This window comes from Eurosta solidaginis, chromosome 1 (genome assembly GCF_040869045.1).
Source record: "Eurosta solidaginis isolate ZX-2024a chromosome 1, ASM4086904v1, whole genome shotgun sequence".
Lineage (NCBI taxonomy): Eukaryota > Metazoa > Arthropoda > Insecta > Diptera > Tephritidae > Eurosta > Eurosta solidaginis.
In genome coordinates, this window is record NC_090319.1 from 31932628 (window position 1) to 31945024 (window position 12397).

Sequence of the window (12397 nt, forward strand, 5' to 3'; positions counted from 1 at the left end):
TTTCGTTTATTAACGTTAAGAACGACAAATTAACGTTAATTTGACGATCTTAACGTTAATAAACGAAACGAAGTGACTTCGTTTCGTTTATTAGCGTTGATTATCGTAACGAAATGATATCGTTTCGTTCGTTAAGCATGCCTGAAAAATATCACAATCAACACCACGTCCAACCAAGTAAAAAAGCAACTAGAAAAAACCAAAAAACTATTTCTTAACAAAGTATTGAACATTGAAATTACACAAGCAAATATAGACATAAAAAATTCCAACAACAACATACACCATGCGGAAAATAGGTTAAAACGACAATTAAATAATACAGATTTTTCCAATTTATCGAAAAACAAAACTTCTTAAGCCAAAGAATAACAAAAGAAAGAGAAGAAACACACAAATCAAAATTAAATAGACTAAAATACCAACAAATATGCGCTACTGGTATCCACATAAACAACGACTTTTCTGTAAACAAAACCAACATTGAATTTCCGGACGAAGTTAGATAGCTACTTTCCCTAGGTAGGAAATTCTCAATACCTACTACAAAAACAAACTTCACACCGATAAATATCATAGCCGAAATGGAACAGGTAATACAAAATATAAAAGACGACAAAGCTAAGGATGTTGCCCGTAACAAATTAAGTAATAGGGTATTACAGTTTAAACGAAATGCCCGACACAATGAAAAAGAAAAATTCATCCTTCATGCCTTTAACAATGCAAAAACCTTTTTAAATCAATACAAAAATATCGTGATAACCGACGCAGACAAAGGCAATAAAACAGTGGCACTATATAAAGATGATTACATGACAAAGATGAACACAATACTAGACGACAAAAGTACGTATAAAACGATGAGGAGTGACCCTACGAATGAGCTCCAAAAAAAGAATAACAAAATAGTAGAAGAGCTTCACAAAAACAAACAAATCAATTCAAAAGAAAAACAACTATTAGCATGTTCCACTGCAATTGCCCCAAGAATTTATGGGCTTCCCGAAATACACAAACGTGATATTCCACTTCGTCCAATTGTATCATCAATTAACGCTCCATGCTACAACAAATCTAGGTATGTAGGAAATATACTTAAAAATTTAGTATCTAATGAGCACAACATTAAAAATTCCTTCGAGTTTAAAGAACGGCTGAATGCCATAAAGGTCAATGGCGAAGATATATTAGTTTCCTTTGATGTAGTATCACTATTTGCGAATATTCCAACTATTCTTGCTACAAAAATAATTTTAAAAAAGTGGGGGGGGGGGGGGGGGGGGAGGGGGGGAAATACAAAAAACAACAAACATACAAAAGAGAAATTTCCAACAAATGCTAGAATTCTGTCTTAAAGAAAACAACTACTTCGTTTGGGGTGAAAAACTGTATGCCCAAACATTTGGGATGCCCATGGGCAGCCCTCTGTCACCAACCATCGCAGATATAGTCATGGACGACTTACTCAACGACTCCATATCTAAACTAAAAACACTACACAACATCGAGATAAAATTACTGGTTAAATATGTAGACGACATCTTCGCGATAGTGAAAAGAGATGATGTGGATACTATCTTAGATACACTAAATAAGTACCACAATAAATTAAAGTTCACGCTTGAAACCGAAACGAATTTTAGCATACCCTTTTTAGATACACGGGTTCATAGATATAATAACATTCTGTCATTAGATTGGCACACAAAACCTACCTCGTCTGGCCGCCTGATAAACTTCTTATCAGCCCAACCATTCAAATACAAAATAAATACCGCAAAAAATCTTAGCAACAAAGTCTTAACTATTAGCCATCAAAACTTCTGGGAAGCAAACATAAGAAAAATTAAAAAAATTCTTACAACCAATAACTTTCCAAAAACACTTATAAACAGCCTAATTCGAGAGAAAATGTCAAATGTTGAAAATAATATCAATACAAATACAACAAGAACCACAACTGATCAACCCAAACAGTATTACAGTGTTAAGTACATACCTAGATTAACCGAATACTTCTACAAACACATTACGTCTAACAACAATAACATATATTAGCATACACATCGAATAATACATTATCTAGTATCTTCACAAAAACCAAAACCCCTCTCAAAACTTCACAACAAAACAAAATTGTCTATGAAATACCATGCAAAGGTAAAGAAAACGAAAGCTGCGATAAAATATACATAGGCACGACTAAGCGAAGTCTAGGACATTGTTTACTATATAGTTTGGCAGCTTAAGTAGAGGTTATGTTGCGAATAGAGTGGAAGGCAGTGGACTAGGCAGTCGAATGTCATATAATGAAGGAATGGTGTTCGGAGTTTTTTCAAAGTTAAACAAAAAAATGATAAAAGCTTTAACATAAATAAAACTATTGTTTTAATAACAACAAACACACCATATATATTCTGTATACATAAATTTGTAAGGATTATCTCACTTTAAAAGTTGAATTAAATAATCTAAAGTTTTTTTTTGAAACTGAGTCGAGAACTGTGCGTGTGAATGTGCGAATTTTCACCGATCAGCTGTTAGTTGCGCTACTTGGTAAAATTTACAATGGTCTAGGAGTCCGCCTAAATGAGCATGAAGCAGACATAAGGAAAAAGAAAATCAACACAGCGCTATCGCAACACACCACATCAAGCGGTCACTCAGCTGATATGAAAAATGTCAAAATATTAGACAAAGAAAAACGAACAAAAATCAGATACACTATAGAGAGCTTACGAATAATGGAGAAAAGGAACAAAACAGTAAACATAAAAGAAGACACGGATTGCATTTCCGCGGCTTATTTGTTATGCCTTTAAATTCTGTTGTTTAGTTTGACAATTGTACCACATATAGATGGTATTAGCGATATGTTTTTGTAACAGAAAATTTAACATATATGTATATGCAGGGATGCACCTTAACGTTAAGCTAATCGTTTATCAAAAAATTTCCACCGTTTCCGTTGAAACACTTCGAAATATTATCGATAAAGAAATTATCAAGATAAATTGTATCTCGTTTTTAACCGAAACGAAAAGCTTTCGTTAACGTTAAAAACGTTAACAAAAACGTGATACTTTATGTTTGAATTGTGCTGGCAATGCTATAGCCATGGTGAAGCCGTAAGGTGGCAACAACGAGCGCACATACACACACAAACTCTATGTAATTTGTTTGTGTAATTCGTTGGTGGTAATGTCAAAAATACTCTGAGAAATGTTTGTACTGTCAAAATTCATGAGAAAAGTTGCAATCAGCTTGGCTAATGCTTTCACCTTTAATGACTCCGCCATCAATCAGCTTTGCCAGCATAGTTTGAAATTAATAATCAACATAAACGATTTGATTTCGTTTTGATATGGCAGAAAACGAAACGAAATCATTTCGTTAATTTGACGATCTTAACGTTAATAAACGAAACGAAATGACTTCGTTTCGTTTATTAACGTTGATTATCGTAACGAAATGATATCGTTTCGTTGGTTAAGCATGCCTGTGTATATGTATGTAAGTCAATTTGGTTTTAATGTTTGGACTTTGTTGAAATTTTAAACAACCATTTTTATAAGTTCATGTCAAATTACGTTGGTAAATTGAAAAAATATTTAAATAAATGCAGTTTCGCCCCTGAGGAAGCTAAGGTGCTTAGCGAAACGTTGGGACGTAATAGTGGAGTTTTACTTGAACTAAAAGCAATGGTCAAGAAAAGCCTATCATAACACAAAAAGAAGAACAAGATGTTTTTTTTTTACATTTTTTGTATGCAAATTTGTGTAATTAGTTATAAAATGTTATTTTATTTAATAAAAGTGCGTGAAAGGTTTATTACCAGAGCGAAAAAGATTATTCAACACCACATAAGCTTGGTTAGACATTGTTGAATCTTTAAAAGGCTAAAAAGTTGTTATGGAAACGCATTTTCTATAGGAGCAGCAAGAAAGGCAGTCGGCATGATCTAGTGGTGCAATGTGGCTAGTCATGTCGGCTGGGCGGGGTTCTTGCCAACCCTGCTGTCCTGCGCCATAAACACTGCCCGTATTACGTGTTACGATCCGTGGACGAAACTCATTTTTTAAATCACAATAGCTCTGAAATGGGGGATCGGATTAATGGCATATTTGAACTAGCGACAAATAGTACTCGTTAGATCCATAACGTCATATAATTTTTGGAAAAAGCCTTACAGTTGCGTAGTTATCGCTTGAGCGAAAATGGTTTTCAGTCACTGATCGTAACACGTAAAAAATCCTATCATACCTTTAAAAAAAAAAAAAAAAACTGACAAAAAGCACAGGACAGCAGGTTCTGGGTTCTAGATCATGCCGACTGCCTTCCTTGCTGCTCCCATAGAAAATGCGTTTCCATAACAAAGTGTTGGAAACTAGAAATCATTTTTTCTCTAGTCCGCGGTGGTGTAAAGTTGCCTTTCATAATTTACAAAGGCTCGGGGATGGAAACAACTTTTAATACCTATTTTCCTTTAGTTTCGGGGACGGATATACCTGAAGAAATTTAATTTCTTATTTTTTGCAATAATTGCTTGCTTTTTGTAACGACGCCCGAAAGTAGCTTCGTGTGCAGATCTTGAGGAATAGTGAAATCGCAGCTATATGTCATATCTTGTACGCGTCTATGAAGCTAAGACCCATGTGCATATTGCTTAGGTAAATATAATCAGAGATAATTTTAAGATAGAGATGTTGCAGGGACAAAAATAGTGTGAAGCAAGCTTCACAAAATTCAACTTACCACAGCAGAATTTGTTAAACAACCACTGGCTGTATTTATTATTTAACAATTACTTGTACACTTTTAATTCAACTAATGTGTTCAGAATTAACATTTTTACACTCTAAAACTACAATCCATGTATTTTGTGTGCTTGAATTATGTTAGAAATTGTTTTAAAGTTTCTGGTGTGGTGGAAGTGACCTACTAGAATTTTGTGAAGCTCTGCTGCTTTCCACCGAAGTTCGCGCCTGCAACATCTATATCTTAAATTTTCTCTGATATAACCAGAAACGATATAATATAGAGACATTGCATAGACGAAAAATAGTGTGAGGCAAGCTTCACAAAATTCTAGTAGGTCACATTCACCACTTACCACAGCAGAATTTGTTAAACTACCACTGTCTGTATTTGTTATTTAATAATTATTTGTACACTTTTTATTCAGCTAATGTGTTCAGAATTTTAACTTTTACTCTCTAAAACTCCAATCAGTGTATTTCTGTGCTTAAATTATGTCAAAAATTGTGTTAAAGTTTTTGGTGTGGTGAAAGTGACCTACTAGAATTTTGTTACGCTCCGCTGCTTTCTACCGAAGTTGGCGCATGCAATATCTTTATATTCAAAATTTTTTGATATAACTGCATATATTGTGAATGACTGCGACGCAAATCGTAACGGCGTCATACATAATCTGCCCCTTATTTCTATCCATTTCTGAATCACGCTTTATTGGAACGCAGCTTATGGTTTCCCCAATTGGAAATGTCAACGTGAATAGGCAAATATGGTGATAAAAGTAGCGCCGAGGCAAGAAGCAGTGATAAAAAATAATTTAAAAGAAAACTCTATCGAAACGCCAATTAAAATTTTTTTGGAAAAGTTTATATTGATTAAAAGAAACGCAATTTATTCAAATAAATGTTGAATCTAAGCTTAAACAAATCAGAGAGCTAAAAGAAAGTGTACTTTATAATTTTTAGGATAGGAAAGGAGTCGAAACATATTAAACTCAAAAAAATGCCACTTAAAGAACGCAATATTGCCATGATGGGCTACAGTTCAGTGGGTAGGACATCCGTCTTTGGCTCATTCAATTTTACACAAATTTTGCAGAGATCTAGCAATGTTAAACCAATTGAATTCTTTGATAAATTCTTAGCACAAGTAATTGTTGATAAAGAACCAAACTGCTAGTATCTGTAAAATTACACAAAAACTACGAGTAATTGTTTATACGTTTATATGGTTTATACACAAACATGTATATATATATATACTTTTGTTAAAACCTTGACTATAAATTACATTTGTTTTTTTTTTATCATTTCATCCTTTGGGCTAATGCTCGCTCTTCACGCATATTTTCGGTGATGGATTATGAAAAATAATAAAGGGAAATCATCTTTATGCATACAATTTGTTGAGGGTCAATTTGTGGACTCCTACGATCCAACCATTGAAAATAGTGAGTATATACAGATGTATATAATATGGTATATATATATATATATATTAGGCCGGGTCGATTTGTTGGGAGGCAAAAAAATCGCCCATTGCTCTGTGAAAATCATATTCTAGGGATCAAAATGAGAAACTTTGCCGAAGGAACCATACCTCTAAAACGAATTCTGATGTCCCCCCCCCCCCCCCCTCAGGTAGGGGCAAATTTTGAAAAATCCCACTTTGACCTATTTAGAGTGCTCCACTCGAGTCCAAATGTATGACCGACCCCACTAACTTTGGAGGCCCGACCCACCGATGCCAGTGGCACACCCCCTGGAACCCCCTAGGGGTTCACCATACAAACATTTCAAAAAATCGCCGGTTTTGCACTTTACATGAAAAAATCAGCACAAACATATCCATACCAACTGAAAAGAGGTGCACCACTGCGTATACGTAACATTTTATTATTACGTATAAGCAAAAAAATGTGCAATAAAATAATTTGAAATGTTTGTATGGTGAACCCCAGGGGGTTCCAGGGGGTGTGCCACTGGCATCGGTGGGTCGGACCTCCAAAGGTGGGGGTCGGTCATACATTTGGACTCGATTGGAGCACCCCAAATGGATCAAAGTGGGATTTTTCAAAATTTTCCCCTACCTGGGGGGGACATCAGAATTCGTTTTAGAGGTATGGTTCCTTCGGCAAAGTTTCTTATTTGGATCCCTAGAATACGATTTTCACAGAGCAATGAGCGATTTTTAAATCGACCCGCCTTAATATATATATATAAATATATATGTTAATAAATAATGGATATATAAAGCTTTAACGTTTTAGAAGCAATTAAACCTTAAAAAGTTAGAGTTGAGAAGAAAACAAGAAATGAGCAGAACATTGTATGGGCATGTATGAGATCATATTGATATCGGATCCCTTTGCTGATTGGTTATATGTAGATAAATATGCAATCATACTAGGTGTTATGCAAACTATGTATTTTTTTATTGACACATTTTCTTCATTATTATACTATTCTGTTTTAGAATTGGTAAACATACAAATGTGTCTCTTCATAGCCAGTATACATACATAAGTGTCGCTGCTAGCTGTGTTTTGTCGTTGCGATTATTTACTAACAGTATAGTGATGCTATTATTCGATACACTGCCCTCCACCTAAGTGTGATCCTCCCGATCAGACAAATCTCTCGATCCAACCGCTGCTAGCCTCTCCAAATGAACCACCCTTCTATTTCGGGGTTTCCCAATTGTTTGTATGCGGTAGATGACATCACTGATCTGCTTCACAACTTTGTAAGGGCCTTCCAAACTACATTAAAATTTTTTTTTGAACACCTTTCCGCCGGTGAGGGTTGTATAGCAGTACCAAATCTCCCTCCCGGAAACTTTTCGAATTATTGTTGTTGTCGTACCTGTGTTTCATCTTTCTACTCATTATCATGTTTCGTTCCGTCACACTCTGTTGTTTGGCCAATGAACTACGTAGGGCCTGATAATGACGAATTGGCTTTACATAATCACTATCGTTTTGACGTTTCACAACAGTAGTACGCCCTGGCTTGAAACCACCCTTGCATCATTTGTGGGAAATTCTTTCCTTCGTTTTAGCACGTCCATTTGAGTTGTCAATGCCAGTGTTTTTCTCGCAGGTACCTTCGGTTTTGATTTGTTTGGCCCATTCGTTCCATCAACCTTTGCCCGATCTACTGTCATTGACTTTTGTGGTGTTTGTCGAATCTCCTCCATCAGCATTCGCTTACTGCTGAACCCTTCCTCTAAACTGAAGTTAGGTGGTACATCCTTGTTCTAATAGCGCATAATCCTTCTTTGCATGTCGATCCTGACGCCATGTTCAACTAAGAAGTCCATTCTCAATATGACTTCATCAACGATCTCTGCCACAACGAATTTTGTAGAACCGAAACCTTCCCAATTACGACCTCGCATGTCACTTCTCCCTGTACTTGGTTATACTCGCTAGTGACCTTATGCAATCTCGCTCCGAGTATTGGCTTTACTCTCCTGTTGGCCAAATCAGATCGTATTATGGTAAACGCTCCTTGTCATCCTCATAACCTCTTACGGTAAGACTGCTCGATTTTCTTCCGATTTGTGATACAGATATCACAGGACATTCAATAGTTGGACCAAGCTCTCGATCTTTACATCTAGCTCGCTCTTGCAACATTGCAATGACGTGCAATGTGACCTGGCTTCCCGCATTTGATAACTCTGTCCCTCCGCTTTTGCGATCCTTTCAGCGCTTCCAAAATTGTGTTCACCCAGTCTGGCCTTTCTACTTCCACACGGTGGCTTTGTACGCTGGCTTACTCAAAAGTAAGGCTGTTTCCTGAGTCAGTGCATGTGATACCGTTGTTAATTTTGGATTCGCATATGTAGCTCGTTTCTTTTCGCCATCCCATATTCCATTTATAAAGCTTTGAATTTTAACCCTCTTGTTGTTGTTGTTGTTGTTGTAGCAGTGCTTCGCCCCATCCAATAGGTGTGTCCGATCACAAATTGTAATCAATATCCTCTAACGGGAGTCCAAGGAAACTTGCTGTTTCAACAGGGGTGGACCATAATGAGGGCGGTGTTAGAGGCGTTGGCCCCACATTATCCTCTCGGTGTATTCCACGGGTGCGTCCGCATTTGCGAGATGAGCCAATCTTTCAACATCCGAAGGGAACCCCTGCAAAGTGTCATTAGCTTTTTCATAGCGGTTTGCACTTCTATTTGGTATATCTGCTTGCTGTGTTCGGTTCCGTGTCGCCACTCTAGAGCGCTCTTCAATGTTTCGTAGTTGTTCCGCTCTACTCGGGAATAGACTGTAGGATTTCCGCAGCAGATCCTTTCAATGCCACGAATAGTGCAGCAACTTTATCTTCAGCATTCCAGTTGTTCACTGTTGCGGTCTTCTCAAACTGAAGCTTAATCCCTTGGAAAGGATGGTGTTTTTACCTCGCTGAAACTGTTGGGCGATTTAGTTGCAACTCCTGTATATGTTTCAATCTCGGCATCGATTTTGTCCTCGAGTTGTAAAATTTTTGTATCCTGCGCCTCCAAATTCGAGGAAATACGTCCTTCTTGCTCTTCCAGTTGCGCAGAGAATTGCGATGATATCTGTGCTGAAATTTGCGCCATTTCCGATATTCGTGCCCCTTGTGCGTCAATCTTAGATGTTCTACGGTTCTCGGTTGTTATACGATTCTCCTGGGATTCCAGTTGAGATGCCATTGATGTTTGTGCAGATATTGCAGCGAATATCATGTTCAAGTCGTGTTCGTCACTGTCTGCGATGTTTCATTTGCTGTTCCATTTTTGTCGTTGCCTCTGCCCCATCAGGTTGAAAGACATACTCCTCCACATTGATTCCTTCCGACTCCATAAACTCTCGTAGTAGTACCTGAAGTTCGGATTTATTGCCGGTTGTATTCAATCCACGGCTCTCCAACTCCTTCAGTTGCTGGATCTTCAATTCACTTAACCTTGCCATATCCAAGTTCTCTTCGAAATCTTCGGAATTTGTCCAACAATTCCTCTTCTGACACCAATTGTAACGAATTTGAGGAAATCCTGGTTATTTTGCACCTTATGCTAACGTTCGTATCGCTGAACTGTCGAATAAGTAACACCAATATTCAGTATTGCAATATAGTATGTATTTAGTCTACTTTGGGGGTAGTACAATTATACGTCACTTCACAACTAATAGCGTGTTTAAATCAAACTGATTACTAATTCCTCAGCTTGCGCTGCTTTTATTCTCTCGGTTTTCTCGTTCATCCATTTGTCCTAATGTCTAGTAATTTCGCTAACAGTTGTATCTCATGCTTGGTTACCGGCTATATACATGTATATTTGTAGTTTATGCTTTTCTACTAGCCATATGCGTGTGCATGTGTGAGTAACTACTTCGGCTGACGGCTACACGTGTGTGTGGGAGATATCTCTTCGTTGCCCTGTACATACATAAGTGTCGCTGCTAGCTGTGTTTTGTCGTTACGATTATTTACTAACAGCATAGTGATACTAATAATCGTTACAATATTAAGCAGGCGAGGTTCCGGCGACCCTAAGTTCCTCATGGACCTAAGGGTCGAAGGCGGGGAGTGCATTAATCGCTACAACAACAAAGGAATTGACAACTGTCGGCTATATAGGTCACCAACTTCGATGGCATTACGCGGCCTTCAACCTCATCCACGATAAGTTGTCAAAGTACCATGATGATAATTAGATATATACGCCGGCGACGGCGGCTTTCGGCTCGTTACTATATTTTTACTCGACAAGGTCGAAAAGGGTATCAACGGATGCCCATCACTGCAAGTAAAAAAAATTCAATTGCGAAATTTAACTCTTTCCAACCGTTAAAAACAGCCGCTTTCAATGCCAGCTCAACACCGATTTGGCATCACCGCATTTATCAAGTTATTAAAACAAAACACTTAAAGAAAAGTTATATAACAATCTTAAATGCTCACTTTGTATAAAAAATTCCAATCCTGATTGGTTTAAAGAATAAGCGAAATCGGTAATGCAAAATCCTTTATTAGATTCCAGCGGTTTAAATACTCCTTTGAAATGATTCTCACGTCATACTTGAAGATATATGTACGAATGTAAAGGGTTTGAAAAATCCCTTATCTTTATATTCAAACCTCTGTTGTTTATTTGCGAAACTTTAAAATAGCGTCTGAAATGTTTTTTTTTTTTCATACTTCATCATTCAACACCCAAGTCTCCAGGTTTGAGTGGCCCTATGCCCAGCCCTTGGAGTGAATCACATTGATTGCAGCCTATCAACTAAGTTTAAAAATCACCTATACGTTACGGCTCCTGTTGCAAATGTGAGTACGTAGGCACATACATTTTTTTTGAGGTGTGACCTTGTCCTTCCCAAGAAAACTCGAAATTGGTAAAGCAAAAGATTTCTCAAAACATTCGAACAAATTTTGGCCTACATTTTAAAATTGAAATTATGCAGATGCGTCGGGGATTATACGATTTTCACCCATTCCGCAATGGCATCCACTTAGACTGCTTATGATTTCGAGGGCGGCATCCTTGGCCGAAAAGTTACTCCGTAACGTTTCAAGATGTTTCTTTGTTGTAGCTAGGCAGCATAGCGCGCCAAAAACATACATCTTTGCAGCTACACCTAAAGCTTCTAGGCATGCGACGTCGACGAAAGTATGAGTTCGAAGTCGCAGACCTATAGCTTCTGTGCTGGTATATGGTGTGAGGGCCAGGAAGCGTGGTAGCGCGTGATCGGGTTTGCTACTGTTCACACAGCTCTATAACTCTTAAAAACAGCCGAAAAAACTGGAGGCGTGATCAACTTTGGATCGATCAATAGTAGGTCAGCATTATTGCTAATAGCTAAAACTGCCGAGAGTATGTTGTTGTTTTTGTTGTTGTAGCGAAAAGGTTGCTCCACGAAGGCTTTGGGGAGTGTTATCGATGTGATGGTCCTTTGCCGGATACAGATCCGGTACGCTCCGGTAACACAGCACCATTAAGTTGCTAGCCCGACCATCTCTTGGGGTCGCCAGAGCCTCGTCTGTTAGTGAAACAGGATTCGCCGCGGATAGGTGAGGTTGACAATTGGGTTTGGAGAAGCTGTATATTGCGATGGCAACCTGAAGGGTTGCGCTACATAGCCCCTTGAATCTGGTATTTTAGTCGCCTCTTACGACAGGCATACCTACCGCGGACATATTCTGATCCCCTACCCCGCTGGGGGACTGCCGAGAGTATCATAACTATTGATAGACTATTATTAGCGGCCGTAAGTTGCCCCTGTGACTGCACAGCAAGGAACCACAAATGTTCCAAGGCAGTCGGTTCTATGTACCGGAGCGACTCGGGATTTTTCCCGACCAAGGACTGTCATTTCAGTGTGACCCCATTTAATTTGTTTCGTCCCTCCCACAAATTGTCATCCTCCCAGCAGCTCCTTGCAGCAGGACTGCTACATATTCTCTTACTCCGGGAAGGTATCGAACCCAATCCGGGTCCGTCTCCTGACCCCGGTCATGAGAAATGGTTTTGCTGCATTTGCCAGAAAAGAATCTTTTTAGGACGGTCATACTCTGTTCAGTGTGTCACGTGCAAGGGATGGTTGCATCGGACAGGTTGTTCTGGGCTTGATCCCAAAACCCGACGTCCACGTAACTTTTAT

At 38.2% G+C, this 12397-nt stretch overlaps 1 protein-coding gene across 2 annotated transcripts in view; it reads left to right on the plus strand.

Annotated features, from left to right (window-relative positions):
* Positions 1-211: 211 nt before the first annotated feature.
* Rheb (Ras homolog enriched in brain) overlaps positions 212-12397 on the plus strand; it is a 42537-nt gene continuing 30351 nt past the window's right edge. Inside the window, exons 1-2 of one of the 2 annotated variants that reach the window (XM_067784640.1) lie at positions 212-1081; positions 6137-6208. In XM_067784640.1, coding sequence (XP_067640741.1) covers positions 997-1081; positions 6137-6208 — 157 coding nt within the window. In that variant the 5' untranslated portion in view covers positions 212-996. Of the gene's footprint in view, positions 1082-5553; positions 5810-6136; positions 6209-12397 lie in introns of those variants that run through there. The other variant, XM_067784648.1, reaches the window with a different exon arrangement.